Raw genomic sequence first — 19,707 nt, 5'->3', positions numbered from 1 at the left:
GTGCGTGTGTAGACTTTTTTTAATAGGTAAAAAAGAGTGAGCACTGGTGTCTTAAAATATATTTTTATTCAAATGGTCTCCATCCTAATCACAGGCCTCCAGTGGCACAAAATGCCATCCAATTAGCAAACAGCCTTCCCGCATTAGATTAAATGAGCCCCAGAAAACCAATGTATTCCTCTCACCGTAAAATCTCCTGTGCTAATACACTGCAAAACGGGAATAAGCTCTGTCTGAAGTACAGTTATTATTTTTCGGCACGCTGGAAAAGGAGACATGTTGACCCCACTCAACGTCTTCTTGGCAGACCAAATAGTAATATTCTGTTCAGTAAACAACACAAGATGCGAACACGCTGTTTTTGTTCTAAGCAGTCACAGTTTTCGATTTGCAACTCACAGCCTGTGGTTCGCGTACATATTTGTCGAATTTTTCAGTGTGACACTGGACACTGCAGCTGACAAGAACAAGCTTCAGCAGAGAATGACAATTTAAAATGCAGGTTGCAAAAAAACATATGTGCTCCACTGACGGGGGACTTCTCTCGCTCCTGCGTGGCCCCATGTATTGAAATAGCTTTTCTATAGCACTCCTGACGAGGTGTGAAAGCACTTTACCGTGAGTACCAGGCTACCTGCGAGCCCAGAGTTACTGGTCAGTAGTACATTGGTTATTGGGGGTTAGTCCTGCTTCCTGAAGAAAACTATTGCAGACATTTGAGTTTGTTTGCAGTACATTAGTGACTTAGGAGTGAAAATTAGAGGTTATGCTATGTGAGAAGTAATGATCTCAATAAGCTTCAAGACAGGCAGACATGATATTGAGAGTAGTTTATTACATAAGGATGCATATAGCAGGGAAGCAGAGATGCATCCAAAATAAATAAAGGATGGAGATAGTAATAATTCAACCTCATTTTGCATGTGATTGTGGAATATAGCAGGTGGAGGGTTTGTGTGACACTATGCAATCTGTGGCTGTAGACCTATGGAAACAAACACTTAAACTCTGCTCCAAAGGATTGTGGCTTTTTAAAAACGTGCATATACTTGCCTCATTGCAAAAAGCAAGCCATCTGCTTGCAGAGATCTCTTTACCAGCGACTGTGAATCAGTGAGACAGTGAATCCCTTCCCAGTACCGAGAATTACATTTCGACAACACTGCCATCGTCACACTCTGCAATCCAAGCAATACTTTCACATCTAGAAAGATTCCTATGAGTAACTACTGCAGCAGTATATTCAATACCATAAAGTATAATTACATTTTATGCAACTCATTTTATTCCATACATTAACTACAGATGTAAACATGTTATGTAAGCACCACCAGCTTAAAATATAACAAGGCAGCTGATAAACACAGTGTAGAAATCAACATTCAGTGCATGTTTATCTGATCCATTCAATACCTGGTTCGGAAGGTTCTGTCCCCTGCGCCCACCTGAAGAGCACCCCCACAGAACAGATACCAGGTCCAGCAGTATGAATGAGTCTGAGGTCACCTTGACCCTCAAGTATCCACCTTGCCTCGTAGTCCTGCGTATAACCTTTTATTCAGTCCCAATTTTCAGTCAGAAACTCTCGATTGCACTTTTGGTCCCATAAGTGAAGTGTTAAAGCAATACCACAAAACTCACAACCCCAAGCGCAATAGTATAAAAAGTCAGGATTGGCCCAACGTGAGCCCGGTGTCAGCAGTTATACACTTAAGTCTTTGGAAAGTAATGGCTACTGAAAACACTGCTTGCCACTTAGAACTTTACATGACTAATTTCAGTCCAATGGACTGGCAACTTACTCTGCAAGGCCGAGGATGGTCTCCCTTTTATACTGGCTGTCGGCTGCAAACCTGCGCACGTCCACTCCTTTCCCGAGGCCCTGAAGGATTTGCGCTTGCGTAAAGTCCATCAGCTGCTCGTTGTAGTAATGGAGCTGTTCAATTAAGGCAACAAGCTCTTCTGGCCAATCGGCATTGGCGTACTCGGAAACATGCTTTGTGACCATTTTAATGAGATCCTTTGGGTCAGCCTAAAGAAAATTACATTTAAATTAATAATGAAATCCTGCTTGCACAATTCGAATGACGCAGCAAAGGTAGGTAGTGGGTCATTTAAAGTGCTATGATGGGATTAAATATGAAGTAACAAGAACGTATTATTATTCATAGGCGAAACTTTGCAAAACATAACCTTTATCTCTACTTGCCCATCACTGAAGCGTGCACTACATCATCCATAAACATCAGGAACTTGAAAATAAGTTTTACCGTTTTCTGCTACAACTTACACAGCAGAACTCTCTTAAATACACTGGCCGCTAAAAGTAAACAAATATCGAAACTTCAACTGGACAACAGACAATCTAATTTATACATGCTGAAGTAGTGTCTGGGAGTCACCGTAACTGCGAGGCCAACAGCACAATTCCGCTTAGCCTGAAGAAAAGAAGCATGAATGTCTGGCACACTCCCCAGTGTCCGACTTCAGTGGGCACAGTCTGAAAGTAACATTGTACCATGTGGACCAAACAGCTGCCACCCGCAGGCCTTGCCCGGTGTTGTAAATTCTTTTTGGAGTGTCCTGTTTTTATGACTGCTGCTATTTCACAACAAATCAAACTGTGTGTCCAGTTCAAATTAAGTTGTCATTTTATATCAACCTAATAAAAACAGAGTTCCACCAGTTGTAACCAACTTCAGTTCAAAGTCTGGCCTAAACACAAGCACCTAAACAGCTTCACTACTAAACTGACCAACCATGCAAAAATCCCTTGGATTCCCCCTCGACACAGATCTCTTCTTGAAAAGAGTATGTCGTAAAGAAAAACAAGACAACGTGCTCTCCTCCCTTAAAAATGTGAATCATTTCCTCCCAGAAATCAGTTTTAGGATTCAACTGAATGTAAATAAGTTCAAGTTCAAGTTCAGTCATTTGTATAGCGCGCTGCTCACCCAGAGGGTCTCAAGGCGCTAGAGGGAGGGGTACGTTATTTGTCGAAAAGCCAGGTTTTCAGTTCTTTTCTGAAGGAAATGTGATTCTGATTAAGGCGGAGGTGGGTAGGGAGTGAGTTCCAGGTCTTGGCAGCCAGGAAGGAGAAGGATCTGCCACCCATGGTGGATTTTCGGATGCGCGGGACTGCGGCGAGGGCTTGATTGGATGATCTTAGTTGGCGGGTGGGATTGTAGAAGGACAGTCGAGTGTTGAGGCATTCGGGTCCTAGGTTATAAAGGGCCTTGTGTGCGTGGGTGAGAAGGCGGAAAGTAATTCTTTTGTTGACGGGAAGCCAGTGGAGGTCTTTTAGGTGTCCGGTGATGTGCTCTTGACGCGGGATGTCTAATATGAGTCTCGCTGACGCGTTTTGGATGCGCTGGAGTTTATTCTGTAATTTTGTTGTAATTCCGGCGTAGAGTGTGTTGCCATAATCTAGTCGACGCGTGACCAGTGCATGGGTGACAGTCTTTCTTGTCTCGAGGGGGATCCAGCGGAAGATCTTTTTGAGAATGCGAAGGACGTTGAAGCAGGAGGATGAGACGGCGTTGACTTGTCTGGACATTGAGAGAGAGGAGTCTAGAATGAAGCCAAGGTTACGTGCATGGTCTGTGGGTGTGGGTGCTGTGCCCAGAGCGGAAGGCCACCAGGAGTCGTCCCAAGCTGAGGGGGAGGATCCTAGGATGAGTACCTCTGTTTTGTCCGAGTTGAGTTTCAGGCGGCTCTGTTTCATCCATTCGGCTACTTCTTTCATGCCTTCGTGAAGATTGGTTTTGGCGGTGTTGGGGTCTTTGGTGAGGGAGAGGATTAGCTGGGTGTCGTCGGCGTAAGAGATGATGTTGAGGTTGTGTTGACGCGCGATGGAAGCGAGAGGGCTCATGTAGACGTTGAAGAGGGTGGGACTGAGTGAGGATCCTTGAGGAACGCCGCAGATGGCTTCGGTGGCCTCAGAGTAGAATGGGGGAAGTCGGACTGTCTGAGTTCTCCCAGCTAGGAACGAGATGATCCAGTCCAAGGCTTTTCCTTGTATGCGGATATTGCTGAGGCGTTGTATAAGGGTGCTGTGGCAGACTGTGTCGAAAGCGGCGGATAGGTCGAGTAGGATGAGGGCCACTGTTTCTCCGTTGTCCAGGAGTGTTCGGATCTCGTCGGTCGCTGCAATGAGGGCGGTTTCGGTGCTGTGTTTGGCCCGAAATCCGGATTGAGATGGATCAAGGGAGTTGTTGGATTCTAGGAAGACGGCGAGTTGGCTGTTGACGGCTTTCTCAATGACTTTGGCCGGGAAAGGGAGGAGGGATATGGGTCGGTAGTTTTTCAGTTCTGAAGGATCTGCTGTGGGTTTTTTCAGAAGGCCGCTGAGTTCGGCGTGTTTCCAGATTTCTGGAAAGGTGGCAGAGTTGAAAGAGCAGTTGATGACATCACGGAGTTGGGGTGCGATGATGGAGTTGGCTTTGTTGAAGATGTGGTGGGGACAGGGGTCGGAGGGCGAGCCAGAGTGGATTGAGTTCATGAGGTGAATGGTGTCTTCAGTGGTGATTGGGTTCCAGGCGCTGAGGTTGTTGGTTGAAGGAGTGGGATCTGAAGGGGGAGGTGCGGGTTGATCACTGGGAGTATTCTTGAAGCTGTTGTGGATGTCGGCAATTTTGTTGTAGAAGAAGGAGGATAGCGCATCGCAGAGGTCTTGGGAGGGAGTGATGTCGTTGGATGCTGCGGTGGGGTTAGTGAGTTCTTTGACGATATTGAAGAGTTCCTTGCTGTTATGAGAATTGTTGTCGAGGCGATCCTTGAATGCTGCTTTCTTGGCGGATCGAATCAGTTGGTGGTGTTTGCGTGTGGCTGTCTTGAGGGAGGCCATGTTGTCTGAGGTTGGGTTTTTTCTCCAATTCTTCTCCATGGTGCGACATAGCTTCTTGGATTTTTTAAGTTCCTCATTGAACCAGGGAGCCTTTTTGTTGGCTGATTTCAACTGGGACTTTTTCAGGGGAGCTAATTCGTCCGCACTGTGGGAAATCCATTGCCTGAGGTTGGTGGCTGCTTGGTTTGGGTCCGTTGCTAGGGTGGGGGGATTTTGGTTGAGTGATGTGAAGAGTTGGTCGGTGGTGACTTTGTTCCAGTTTCTTCGGGGAATGGGTTGTGGACGGTTGTGGGTCAGGGTGGTTTTGTAGCTGAAGTGAACATAGCAGTGATCCGTCCAGTGGAGAGCTGTAGTGCGATCGAAGGAGATGTGCTTGCTGGAGGTGAAGATAGGGTCGAGTGTGTGTCCGGCTGTGTGAGTGGGGGAGTCAACAAGTTGTTTGAGTCCGAGGTTGGCCATGTTGTCCAGAAGGGTGGTGGTGTTGCTGTCGAGTGTGTTTTCAAGGTGGTAGTTGAGGTCTCCTAGAAGAATGTACTTCTCGAAGGCGAGGGCATGTGGGCTGACGAAGTCCGTGATGTCGTCGTTGAATTGAGTGCGGGTACCTGGAGGCCTGTAGATGAGGGTTTCTCTAAGGGTGGTCCTGGGGTCGGTGTGGATCTGAAAGTGGAGATGTTCGGCGTTTGCAAGATTGTCCTCGGAGCTGGTTGAGATTTTGATGGTATTTCTGTGGATGATGGCGATGCCTCCTCCAGTTTGATTGGTGCGGTCTTTTCGAATAATCTTGTAAGCGTCCGGTATGGCGATGGCGATATCGGGAGCAGAGGAAGCGTTCATCCATGTTTCAGTGAGGAAGGTGATGTCAGGTGACGCAGTGTCGATTAGGTCCCAGAGCTCTGTTGCATGTCTGTGGACAGAGCGGGTGTTTAGTAGGATGCAGTTCAGGCGGTTGGGTTCGGAGCTGTGGGAGGAGGAAGTGGGTTTGGTGAGGGTCCTGAAGCAGTTGAACTTGCAGGAGAGGCAGGCAAAAGGGCCGTGGGTACATCCTGGGGTGGCTGCGCAGCATTGTGGTGCGCGTCCGGGGTTGAGGGCGAGGAGAGTAGCGGCATCATAGGTGACTCTAGAGGATAGGGAGCCGCGGGGGCCAGGGGGTCTGGCGCTGGGCGCGGTCCAGGTGCGGACAGGCTTACCTTTGGCGTACCTTCGGCGCGGTCGCAACGAATGGACGCTGCGCGTTGGGACATCTGTCATAAATGGAGAGTGGAGGGGGCGGAGTGTGGGAGGGGCAGCAGGGAGGCGGTAGCGGGGATGAGGGGCGGGCCAGGGGAAAGCACAACAACAAAATCAAGGGTCAAAGGGAAAGCGAGACAGGGGCAGCAAATGTTCAAAGGCACCGAGTGTGCAGTCAATTTTACTAACATGCAGAAAAAGCCTCAGCACGGTTGCGCTATGATACAGAGCAGATAGTGCGGCACTACGCGTGAAAAACGCCCTAATTGCTGCGAAGACCGGCAAAACAAGACGATAACAATTACAGTTATAACGATACCAATTATGAATGATACCAGTTCCAGTAAGGCGTGCGTTACAGCACAGTGCGTTGCGGGTAGCAGCACGAACAGATAGTAGTGTTCAGGAGCGTGGGAGAGCGACCGTTCTGGAGTAGGTCCGGGCGGTCACAGTTTGGCCGGGGAGGTGGAAGGCTCTCTATTCGTGGGTGGGAGGGGCAGCAGGGAGGTGGTAGCGGGGATGAGGGGCGGGCCAGGGGAAACCACAACAACAAAATGGAGGGTCAAAGGGAAAGCGAGACAGGGGCAGCAAATGTTTAAAGGCACCGAGTGTGCAGTCAATTTTACTAACATGCAGAAAAAGCCTCAGCAAGGTCGCGCTATGATACAGAGCAGATAGTGCAGCACTACGCGTGAAAAACGCTCTAATTGCTGCGAAGACTGGGAAAACAAGACGATAACAATTACAGTTATAACGATACCAATTATGAATGATACCAGTTCCAGTAAGGCGTGCGTTACAGCACAGTGCATTGCGGGTAGCAGCACGAACAGATAGTAGTGTTCAGGAGCGTGGGGGAGCGACCGTTCTGGAGTAGGTCCAGGCGGTCACAGTTTGGCCGGGGAGGTGGAAGGCTCTCTATTCGTGGGTGGGAGGGGCAACAGGGAGGCGGTAGCGGGGATGAGGGGCGGACCAGGGGAAACCACAACAACAAAATGGAGGGTCAAAGGGAAAGCGAGACAGGGGCAGCAAATGTTCAAAGGCACCGAGTGGGCAGTCAATTTTACTAACATGCAGAAAAAGCCTCAGCAAGGTCGCGCTATGATACAGAGCAGATAGTGCGGCACTACGCATGAAAAACGCTCTTATTGCTGCGAAGACCGGCAAAACAAGACGATAACAATTACAGTTATAACGATACCAATTATGAATGATACCAGTTCCAGTAAGGCGTGCGTTACAGCACAGTGCGTTGCGGGTAGCAGCACGAACAGATAGTAGTGTTCAGGAGCGTGGGGGAGCGACCGTTCTGGAGTAGGTCCGGGCGGTCCCGGGCGGAAAGAATGCCAAGGCTTTTGCTACTTATTGTTTATTCTGAGAGGTTCAACAATGGCCAGAGATGTTACATAAGCTAATAACAGTGTGAAGAGAGAGGGGCAAACTTCATACCAGAAACTTGAGGCAGAGGCCATACAGAGCCATGTCCGCTTCCTTTGTGGAAAACAATAGGAGGCAAATTTAGCTTTCACTTAGTAAGTTTATCAGTCTGCCTGCTGGTGCAAAACAGAATAGCAGACACTGCTGTTTTACTGAACATGGGCTTTATTGTTCTGACAAGGTAGAAGGATGTGAACCATCTTCAAATCTAGAATTAGGCCCTTTCGCTGGAGCTAAGATTAGTTACTTTAATGAAACAGAGAGGGTGGCATTGTAAATATTAGTATAAAGAAAGACTTATGATTTTACCAATATGTTACATTATTTGCTATTCTCACTTTTGGTAAATCCTGTACCAACTGTATTTTTTTTTTCATAACAATTACTACTCATATTGTTTGGACCAGGACAGGATTATAAAAATAAAACTTTACAATTGTCCCTGGTTTCTTAGTGTTCTTGAATATGCATTCCTGTAATAATAAAGGGTTTGAGTTCCACTAACTAACCCTGTGATATCGCATAGAATTGTTTATCTGATAGGCATCTCACATAAATATTGCTCAATGGGTTGCAGTGTAGTTCAATCGAGTTTGCTTTCTTTCTTGCGTTAGCACATTGACAAAGTCCCTAGTGCTAGAGGGTCTAGGAAGCATATTTGCAGGTGGTGTTCTTGAGAAAAATCCAGAAAACAATGAAGGATTAACCATCATGGGGCTGCATCATCATGATGACTTTCTACCTTATCTAGAAGGATCTCATGAAAGATATCCAAATATACCTGGTCAAAACACTAGCTATCTCAAGTAAGCAGCGTCACATCAGGAGCAAGGATAATATCAGGAGAAAATGGGAAAGAGAGAAAATACCTGTAGGCAGGCCTTTGTGGTCTACAATCTCCCTCCAGACCACACACACACACCAAAGGTAAACTCCTGTTCTGCCTCCCTGTAAGCGAACCAACAATAGAAGCCTGGGCTTTGCCCAATTTTCATCACTCCGTTGCTCCCTAGTTAAGTTATCGTATTGCATTGTAATTACATTTATATAGCTCTTACTACCCGCGACGAGGCGTCAAAGCTGTTTTTCAGTTTTAGCACGTTACTCTGGAGACCATAAAGGATTAGTGGTGAATTAGTACAGTGACATATGAAAGTAATTTGAATGGTGGATGTTAGTCTTTTATTTGGATTAAGAGGGATAGAAGAGGGAAAAGGTTTGCACTTATATAGCGCTTGCTACCCCTGATGAGGTGCTGAAGCGCTTTTTTGGTGAGTACTACTCTAATCCAGAATCCTTAAAGGAATAGTGAAATAGTATGGCGAAATATGAAGGTAATTTGAGCAGTGCATATGTTAGTCTGTTATTTGGATTGGGAAGGATAGTGGAGTGATAGAAGAGGGAAAAAGTTTGCACTTATGTAGCGCTTGCTCCGCCGATGAGGAGTTGAAGCGATTTTCGGTGAGTAGCACGCTACTACGGAACCTAAACAGGATTAGTGGGGAATTAGTTTAGAGAAATATGAAATTCATTTGAGTGGTGGGCATGTTAGTCTGGTTTTTGGATTGAAAAGGAATAGTGGAGGGCAGGGTCTTGACTTTTTTTGTTTTTTTTAGTTCATAGCAGTAGTGATAATTGTTTGGCATCGGCATGCAGTTTGGCTTATGGTGAATTTACAATTTGTGTTTGGCCTCATGTGAACTATTCTGTGTGATACAAAGAATTTTATAAGACCACAAAGGGACCAATACACAAGCTTAGACACAAAGAGGCCTCAAACTCACAGAGAAGTGCCAGCAAGTTGATGACTTGGTACCAACTGGAGATGAAAGGCACCTTATGAGCACTGTACCTTCATTTCGCTCTGCTGAAAATAATAACTCTTTCTAGATATACCTAGGGGGGAGAAAGACAAGTACCAAAAAATCTAAAGTTGGAACAGATCAACAAGAAATTCAGGCCAAGACTCTAAAAACTGTTTTCTTCATATTGGACGAGAAAATAATTCTCCAGACTGGGCAAAGTGTTGCCTACAGTTTTTATAAATCAGGTCAAGACTTGGCTCTAAAAAGTCATTTGTGAACAATGTGAGATTGAGCTTTCTCATGACCACCTTTCTCCTCTTAGGACGTCTATTCTGAAAGAACATCTAATTAGAAGCACAAGTTACTACTTGTGTAACGATATATCTGTAAGAGACATTAGTTAGTGATAGAGTCCTTACCTTAGAATATCCCCAGGCGTCAGACTGGATCCGGAAATTTGTTGCGTAGCAGTACCCATGCACGTCGGTAGGCGTCGTCCGCGGCTCCGAGTCTGTCGCCGGCGTCGTGATGACGTCGTCAGAGTACTTAGACGCTACCTCCGCGTGCTGACGTCAGTTCTTATACACAGCTTTTCCGCGCCAGAAACTCAGAGCCATGATAAAAACCAACACTGGTGCCATGAAACTAGGGCCCTGAAGGGGATGACCTAAACCGTAGATTCCGGTTCGCAGAACAGGGAGGTTGGGTGGGTCGGTAAGGAATCTATCACTAACTATCTTACAGATATATCGTTACACAAGTAGTAACTTGTGCATCTGAAAGAGACACGTTAGTGATAGATTCCTTACATTAGAATAGATACCCCAGCAATACCAACCCCGGTGGTGGGTCTGCGAACCAATAATCACACCAGAAAGTCCTGGAGGACGGAACGGACAAAAAAGCCATCCCTCCGGACTTGGCTGTCCAGGTAGTAGTGTCTTGCGAACGTGTGCAGCGAAGCCCACGTAGCTGCCTGACAAATGTCCTGCAAGGGGACTCCCCGGCCCAGGGCAGTAGTAGTTGCCGTGGCCAGAGTGGAATGGGCCCTCAGCCCAACAGGGGGTTCCTTTTTAGCTAAGGAGTACCATGCCTGGATACACAACACGATCCACCGAGAGATGGTCCGTTTGTGCACCACCCTTCCCTTCTTAGCGCCCGCGTAACCAACAAACAGTTGGTCATCCACCCGGAACTGGCGTGTGCGATCCAAGTAGAATGAGAGCGCACGTTTTGGGTCCAGATGGTGAAGCCTCTCTTCCTTTTTGAGGGATGCGGAGGCGGAAAGAAGGTGGGCAAGGTGATGGACTGCCCTGTGTGGAAGGCTGTGACTACCTTGGGCAGAAAAGAGGGTCTTGTTCGCAAAACAACCTTGTCCGGATGGACAGAAAGGAATGGAGGTTTGGAAGAAAGAGCCTGGAGCTCACTCACTCTCCTGGCAGAGGTGATGGCAACCAGGAAAGCAGTCTTCAGAGTAAGAAGGCGGAGAGGACAGTTATGAAGTGGCGCAAAGGGGGGGCACATCAGGTAAGTCAGTACAAGGTTCAAGTCCCACTGGGGCATCACGAATGGAACAGGAGGGAACATGTGTGTGATGCCCTTCAAAAACCTATTTACAATGGGGGACTTGAACAAAGATGGTTGATCAGGTAGCCTTAAGAAGGTGGAAAGGGCAGAAAGGTAGCCCTTGAGAGTGCCCAGAGCAGAGCACTGCTGGGCAAGAGAAAGAAGGAAGAGGAGAACCTCAGAAAGGGGGGCAGAGAGTGGATCCACAGCCTTTGCTGTGCACCATGCCACAAATTTGTTCCACCTGCAGGCGTATACCGATTTTGTGGAGGGACGCCTGGCTGCCAGAATGACATTACAGACTTCAGGAGGCAAGTCAAATGGCATCAACTGTCGCCGCTCAATCTCCAAGCTTGTAGGTGGAGACTGGACAGATTCGGGTGGAGGACCGTCCCCTGTTGCTGCGACAGAAGGTCCTCCTGAAGAGGCAGACGAATCGGGGGATCGACAGACATGCTGAGTAGCTCTGGATACCAATATCTTTGTGCCCAGTCCGGAGCCACAAGGATAACCTGGGCCCGATCGCGCTTTATCTTCTTCAGCACTCTGGGCAGAAGTGGTATAGGCGGAAAGGCGTACAAAAGACCGCAACTCCACTCGCAACGAAAAGCGTCTCGGAGCGAGTGCCGCTTTGGAAATTCCAACACGCAGAACTGATGACATTACGCGTTCTCTTCGGTGGCGAATAGATCTAACCAAGGCTCTCCCCACTGCAGAAAGAGACCTTGCGCCACGTCCGAGTTCAGACGCCATTCGTGATCCATCATGCACCGGCGGCTGAGTTCGTCCGCCCTGGCGTTCAGATAACCTTCCAGGTGTTGAACCACCAGGGTCACGCCCTGATGTTCCAGCCACTGCCAGAGGCGCAGAGCCTCCTGGCAGAGGGTCCACGACCCCACCCCACCCCGTTTGTTGCAGTACCACATGGCGGTGGTGTTGTCCGTGAACACTTGTACTACACTCCCCCGTACAGAGGGGAGGAATGCCTTCAGTGCTAGACGAATCGCCCGCAGCTCCAAAAGGTTGATATGAAGCCAGGACTCCGCCGGAGACCAGAGCCCTCTGATCTCTGCCACTCCCATGTGGCCTCCCCAGCCCTGGAGGGACGCGTCCGTCACAACTATGTGCTCCGGTTGCGGTAAGGAGAGGGATCTGCCGCTGACCCAATCGAGGTCCGTGAGCCACCACTGCAACTGTCTTGCAGAGCCCTCCGAGATTAAGACATAGTCGGACAAGTTGCCCTGATGCTTGGCCCACTGAAACTTCAGGACCCACTACAGAGCCCGCATCCGCCACCTGGCGTGATGCACCAGAAGGAAGCAGGAGGCCATCCGCCCCAGAAGTCGCAGCATCAACCTGACCGAGACCCGAGATAAAGGCTGAAAGATTGGAATCAGAGCCTGAATATCCTGAACCCGCTGTTCGGGAGGATAAACCCGAAACTGCGCAGAGTCTAGAACCGCTCCGATGAAGAGGAGCTTCTGAGAGGGACATAGGTGTGACTTCGGCACATTGATGGAGAACCCCAGCAGGTGCAGGAGGTCGGCCGTAGTCTGGAGGTGGTTGATGACTGTCTGGGGCGAGCCCGCCTTCAACAACCAATCGTCGAGGTAGGGGAAGACTGAAACCCCTAACCTGCGCAGATGAGATGCGACCACCGCCATCACTTTCGTGAACACCCGTGGGGCACTGGTAAGGCCGAAGGGGAGCACTGTAAACTGAAAGTGCTCGTGGCCTACCGTGAACCGCAGGTAACGCCGGTGGGCCGGCAGGACGGGGATGTGAAAATAAGCGAACTGCAAGTCCAGCGCTACCATCCAGTCTCCAGGGTCTAGGGCAGCTAAGACCTGAGCCAACGTCAGCATCTTGAACTTCTCCTTCCGGAGGAAGCCGTTGATGTTCCGTAGGTCCAAGATAGGGCGCAGGCCCCCTTTGCCCTTCTTGGGTACCAGAAAGTAGTGAGAGTAACAATCACACCCTACTTCTGGCCCAGGAACGCGCTCGATGGCCCCCTTGGCCAAGAGGGCCGTAACTTCCTCCTATAGAAGTGTCAAGTGATCCCCCGACACGCAGTGGCATGGCTGGAGGGGACGCCTCGAAGGGGAGGGAGTAGCCCCTTCGGACGATTTGCAGCACCCACCTGTCCGATGTGACAGTGCGCCAGTGGTGGTGGTGATGGCGAACCCTGCCCCCCACCGGCGTCACATGGGCCTGAAAACACGGAATAGGAGGGTTTTGAGGCGGATGCTGCAGGGGTAGGTGTGGACTGGCCTCGCCGTGGACCCCGACCACCGCTACGGCGGTTTCCACGTCCGCCACCGCGTTGGATGGTAGTCTGCGGTGCGTGGCTGGCGGCACATGTGGGGGCGCCCCTTCCTTGCCCACGAAAGGAGCAAAAGGCACCCGTTTGCTGGCGCGGGCCGAGAGGCCCAAGGACTTGGCCGTAGCCCTGTAGTCCTTACAGCGCTCAAGCGCATGGTCTGCCTTGTCGCCAAAGAGGCGACGGCCATCGAACGGCATGTCCATAAGTGTGTTTTGGACATCGGCCGAGAAATTGGTGGACCTCAACCAGGCGTGACGACGTATCGCCACCGTCGTTGCCATCGCTCTGTCCAGATAGTCGGTAGTGTCCAGCCCACACCGGATGGAATACCGTGCCGCATCCAGGCCCTCCACCAGGGCTTGGCCGAGTTTAGCCCGTACCTCCAACGGGCATTCTGGCAGCACGGCCGCGACTGTGTCCCACAGAAGTGGGTGTAGCGGCCCAAGAGGCATGCGGTATTAACTGACCGCAATCCCAAACTTAGGGAGGAGAATATCTTCATCCCGTAATTCTCGTACCTCTTTGATTCCCGATCGGGGGGAGCCGACGGGAATGCGGTCTGGGAATTGGAGGCCTGAATAACCAGGCACTCAGGGGTGGGGTGGGTAGACAGAGAGCCGGGCGGTGGCGTCGTCTGGCCACGTTCCTATCCACAGGCTGCCCTGTGGCGGGCCTGGACCAAATGCCCAAAAGAACGTCTGGCAAGGCCTCATTAAACGGCAGCAGAGGCTCTGCCGAGCTTGACTGTGGTTTAAGGACCTCAGTGAGGAGGTTAGTCCTCACGGCCGCGATGGGGAGCTCAAGGCCCGGGGCCTTGGCCGCCCTCATCAGCACCACGCTATAAGCAGCCCCCTCCTCCGTAGCCACGCTAGTAGGGGAGACAAAACCAGTGTCGGGCGAAGTGTCCAGACCACTGGACTCCCCAAGCTCTCCTGTCCAGTCCGCAGAAGACTGACACTCCCGTGCCAGAGGGTCCTTAGACCCCTCCCAATCCTCCTCATCACCCACTGCCTGGTACACAGGCTCAAAAGATGGAGCCGGGTCATTGAAATAAAAATCTCCCAGCGGCGTCGGATACGGCGCCGAGCGGCGCTGCACCGGCGCCAGACCCGAATCGAGGGCAGGACCAGGGATGACGTCGTCCAGGGACGGTGCCGGGGGCGACACCCGTGGGGACGACGCCGGCGAGGTCGTGAGGTCGACCGGCGGCGACCCGGATCCGGAACCGGTACCAGTGGTGCCCTGCGGCGTCGGGACCGAAGTCGCCAACGGTGCCGGGGCCTAAGCACGCGCCGGTGCCTTAGCACCCGGCCCGCGTGGGGACCCATTCGGAGCCGCTTGGCCCGAAGGCGCCGCAGAACCCGACGGAGGAGCGAGTGACCTCATGGCCATGAAGAAGTCAGCAATCTCCCACGGCGTTGCGTCCTGCCCAGGCCGGTGGGGCAGGCCGCGACACCTGTGGCTCCAGCGGAGCCGCGTGGGCGGTGTCGCCCGAACCCCCGGCCGCGTTGCGTGAGCGTGGGGGGGGAGTCAGAAGAGCGATGGTGCCTCTTCGACTTCTTGTGCCTCTTACCTGAGGACTTCGAGCCCGAAGACCGATGACGACTCCCGGAACTGTGATGGCTCCGGCCCCGCAACCGATCCCTCGACCTCCTTTCGGACCGGGACCTCGAGCGGCACAGGGCAGACTGCCGAAGCTCGAGTCGCTTACGGGACCGCTCCTGTCTAGCCTTAGACGTCTGGGACCGGCAGTCGGAGCAGGACTTGTATTCATGGTCGAGGCCCAAACAGTGCAGGCACCGGCGATGGGGGTCGGTAACAGACATCAGTCGGTTGCAGTCGGCGCAGGGCTTGAACCCGGGCATCCCTACCGGCACCGTCGGAGTCGATAGACTTCGAAAAATGGATCAAAAAGGATCTCAAAAGGTTAGTCAAAAAGTGACTTGGGTACAACTTTTTCCAGATCTGCGCTAGCTGGTGCGGAAAAAAGAACTGACGTCAGCACGCGGAGGCGGCGTCTAAGTACTCCGACGACGTCATCACGGCGCCCACAACGCAGACGATGGATGCGGAGCCGCGGACGAGGCCTACCGACGCGCATGGGTACTGCTACGCAAAAAAAATTCGGATCCAGTCTGACGCCTTGGGATATTCTAAGGTAAGGAATCTATCACTAACGCGTCTCTTTCAGATTGTGTTTTACATAGAGTCCTTTGACTGCCATAGGCTTGCACCGAATCAGTCTGATGCATGCATTATAGGAGATGTGCTGTACCGACTATGTATTACACTGTCTAAAATTACAGCACCAAACAACGTAGCGGTCAGAAACATATCATGCATACATGGCGTTCATCTGACACTAAAAAGACAAGGTGGTGAAATACCCCTCCAAATATACACATCTTTAAAACATACGATAACAGTGTACATAATCACGAATGGAGCAAAGCTAGCTCAAAGGCAAAAACATTAATTCTGCTGTATACGATTCAGCTCTCCCACATTCACACTCTCCTCGTACTGCAACTTCTAAAAAGTTACCAAGTTTACTCGCTCCATCTCGTACACTGTGGCAGGGAGAGCCCTTTCCATTAAAGAAAACTTCTTTTTCGCCACCGGCTTACTAATGGGTTCAGTGAGAGGTATATGAAGAGGTCTCACCTTACTAAAGAGTTTAGGAATAATGAGTAGTAGGCCTTCCTTTAGAGACTGATGCTGAATACAGCCCATCGTACTTAGAGCTCTGATCCAGATTAGGCGGAGATCACGGTGCCTTAAAAGGAGCTACCACCACAGAGGCTCTAGTGCTGGCACTGGAAGTGATGTGTAGACGCCGTGTTCAATGTATCCGCACTTCATCACTAAAGGGTTGGCACTTAGGTCAGTAATCTGATCCTACCGTTACACTTTGAAAATCCAGTCATAACAAAACAAATATTATTTTATCTTTGCACTTACCTGTGCCAAATTCGGTTGCAATGGTAGAGGATTTATAAGCATCACATAACTTGTCCATGTAAACAAGGAAGCTTTTACCAGTTATGCGCACGCTATACAAATACCGCTACATACATACTTGACCAAGTGTATGGTAAGCTTTTTGGGGGCGATACTGTTTACAAACTTCCAACAGAATCATAAGCTGAAGTCGAAAATAAAATAACACTAGATAGAAGATGCAAGTGCTGAGCTGTAGCGCGTCGCTTTGTGTAGTTCGTGTTGCTTTTAATAGCAGCAGCACACTGTGGAAAAGGGCTCATTAGGTAATGCATCAACCTGAATAAAATGCAACACTCCTTCGCTAAAGTTCTCCAGACAACTCCTTACTACAAAGAACTGACACAATGCAGTGTGCCTCAGTCTATGAGGTTCGGCTCGGTAAGTGGAAAGCCTAACACTGCATGGCACTTTCAATCTGTTGAAAGCTCTGACACTCTGCCACGTTCTATAAAACACATACAGCATTTGGGAAGAGAAGGCAATTCGAAATTTAAAGTGTTCCCGCACTGCTAAAGATCAGCAAAATAGTCTGCTTTGAGTAGGGCAACTGAACAATGAATAATACAAGTGTTTCGCACAGTCTTCTTTTCAGTGGACGCAAAAAAAAAATCAGACAAGTTGAAAAAACCTTTGGAATTTATTTAACTTGCGCCTGTAGTGGATGAATGCGAAACACCTTTGAGACAAGTATTAAATCCCATTAAATTAGCTTTGTATAAAGTCGAGACACGACAACTGACTCTAATAAACACAAACACACACGCCTCCTCGGTCAATTTCTTTTTCCTTTTGTTGTTTAGAAGAAACTTGTTTTCCAAATGCCAGCTCAGCAGGATTCCCCTTTTAGAGCAGTGTTTTATCGCGGTTACAGCTCTTGCTATAAATTTCGTCGTGTTATAAAGCTAAGGGAGATTGGAAAAGAAATAAAAATGACTGCCGAGGTGTGGGGTGATGGATGCGAGAGTGCTTGACCTCCATCCTATCTCTGTGTCGTATAAAGCGCAGCCCTTGGTCCCCGAGGGCGACGTTTCACCCATGGTGTGGGAAGCAATTACATTTATGTTCGATCTTTCGTTTAATTTTTGACATCATGGAAGCAGGTCTGACTAAAATAGGATACTACAGTCACATACACGCAGAACTTGCTTTCTATCTGAAATTCACTACATTTTGAGGGGTGCCTAATTTCGTTTGCACAATATGTTTTCCTAATTATGTTACTTCCTATCAAGGACAGAGGTTATATGAAAAAAGACAAAATGTGAAAAACAAGTCATTTTTTAAGGCAACACTAAAAGTGGAGATCATCCTTTTTGTTTCGACCAGGTTAGTCATAGAAGTGGGGAGCAGGATACATGTTACCACAGTTCAGAACAAAGTTGGACGACTTCTTCCACAAAGGTCTGTAAAAATAATGTGAGTGAAAGTATATGCTTTGCCTCTATCTATGGTTTTTAAATGGGCAGGTAATAGCACTTAGCATTGAAGTCCTATGTGGGCGGAACCTCCAAAGAACTTGATGTCCATAAATCCAGTGAGACCTAAGAGGTGGATCTGAAGGTATGAGAGAGAAGAACTCTGTTTATTTAGACCTTAGTCTTTAAACAATCGGGTAAAATTCAAAGCCCTATACAAAATCAGCTAAAAACAGAGAACACAAACCCTATTAAAATCTAACCATTCCTTCTATACACTCCAGCTTGTTACTTCTATTCGACATTTGATTTCATTACTGAGTCATTAAAATCTTTAAAAGTGTAAAAACTTATGTACAAACTAAAACAGAGAATCAAATCTTTATCCATTTGCTGTAAAATATTGAATCAGTTTGAATTTGCGTCACCCCTTATTTATCCTTCCGTTAATGCTAGATATAGATTACAGAGGGGTTTACTATCCTTACTTGCGCTTTTCCCTAGCCAGAGCATTCACTCCTTTCAAATAATACCCAAGAGCAATTGCTATATCTAGATGTTCCATTCTTAATAATAAATCGATTGCTTGTGCTCTTGCTCTAATGTCATACTTTAAAAATAAGGGTCGCAAAAACTGTTTCCTCGATTCTGTACTCATAAAGCAATCCAGTAGCATGTGCCCTATTCCGCACTTAGTTCCTAGCCCACATTTACATATACCATCAGGGTACATCATTTCATTCATCACTCTCCCCTCCATTCGCCAGGGGATAATGCCAATTCTCATTTTTAAGATGTCCCACCTAAATCCATGGTTCGGCAAGGCTTCCAGGTAAGGATACCCCACATCGGCTTCCCATACCTCTATCATGTTATGGACAGGTTTTTTATTTCTTACATACATTAGGTCTTGTGTTCTAGAAAGTACCCTTCCTTGTGCTCTTAAAGAGCTTTTTGTGAAATTAACCTCTAAGGAGTTTTGGGTTACCCCCACCTTTAGGCAGCACATTATCTCCTTTATTTTCTTTTCTGCCTCGGTTGCCCATCTTAGGCTACTTTGTCGGTTCTCCTCGCTACACCAATGTGAGACCTTTTGGTCTTCCCCCTGGGATTGGAGTTTCCAGATTCTGGCCACTAGCATTTTGGCCTGGGTATTCCACCCTATCATTCTTGTTTCAAGCCTTATCGCCTGCACCGTTGCTGACTTAGGAAGGGATAGAAGCATTTTTAAAGCCTTACTTTCTTCCCGGTCCCAGTCGCCTTTCCCACTAAAAAGGAGCACCTCTGCTCCGTATAATACTTGTGGGGGGACCATGGCTGTAAAGGCTTCCAGCATAGGTTTGTGTGACATATCACCAAAGTTTTTATTACATTTTTATTTTTTCAAACCACAAATGGATGCTGAAGCTTTTGCATTCTGGTTTTCCATATGTTTGTTCCATTTTAGATTAGACTTGAACAATAGGCCCAGATATTTATATTCTTTTACTATCTCGAGTTTGGTTTTCATCAAGATACCAACAGTAGCTCTTTGACCCTTTCCCGAAGCACATGACCTTTGTTTTTTCCATGTTTACGGTTAACAGTTTATTCTTGCAGTGCATGAGATCTTTGTGCCACTCATTCTGGGGCTGGCACTTTTTTCTACTTCCAATACTGCTGGTAAATCTGCTAGGAAGATAGAAAAGAGAAGCGGGGCCAGGACGCAGCCCTGTCTTAGCCCATTTCCTATGTCTACCTTCTTTGTGAGTGCCCCCTGGGTGTCTTTTATTACTTGGGCCCAGTTCCCTCTGTGTAGTTCTTTTAATATTTCTAATAAATTCCGTGGGATATTGTATTTAATCAGACACTCCCAAAGTTTCCCCCGGTCCACAGAGTCGAAGGCTGCACGGAAGTCGACAAAGCAACACCACATACTCCTCCTTTGTTCTATCGACTTCCGTGCCAAGGCCCACAGTGCATAGCAGTGGTCCACCGTGGAGTGCCCTTCCTTAAATCCCCCCTGTTCTACCGGGATGATTTAGTTGGCTTCTACCCAGTTTTTTAGTTTGCCAAGCACTATTGTAGCGAAGATCTTCTCCCCAA

At 48.6% G+C, this 19,707-nt stretch overlaps 1 protein-coding gene across 1 annotated transcript in view; it reads right to left on the bottom strand.

Moving 5' to 3' along the window:
• Nucleotides 1–19,707, bottom strand: part of LOC147663707 (NBAS subunit of NRZ tethering complex-like) — a gene marked incomplete at its 3' end in the record, with an annotated part of 327,893 nt that overhangs the window by 148,727 nt on the left and 159,459 nt on the right. The window contains exon 3 of the mRNA XM_086950251.1: nt 1,803–2,032. Coding sequence (XP_086806377.1) covers nt 1,803–2,032 — 230 coding nt within the window. The remainder of the gene's footprint in view (nt 1–1,802; nt 2,033–19,707) is intronic.

This window comes from Lissotriton vulgaris, unplaced genomic scaffold (assembly GCF_964263255.1).
Source record: "Lissotriton vulgaris unplaced genomic scaffold, aLisVul1.2 SCAFFOLD_2563, whole genome shotgun sequence".
In the NCBI taxonomy this organism is placed as follows: domain Eukaryota; kingdom Metazoa; phylum Chordata; class Amphibia; order Caudata; family Salamandridae; genus Lissotriton; species Lissotriton vulgaris.
This window is presented reverse-complemented; position numbering and strand designations above follow the sequence as displayed.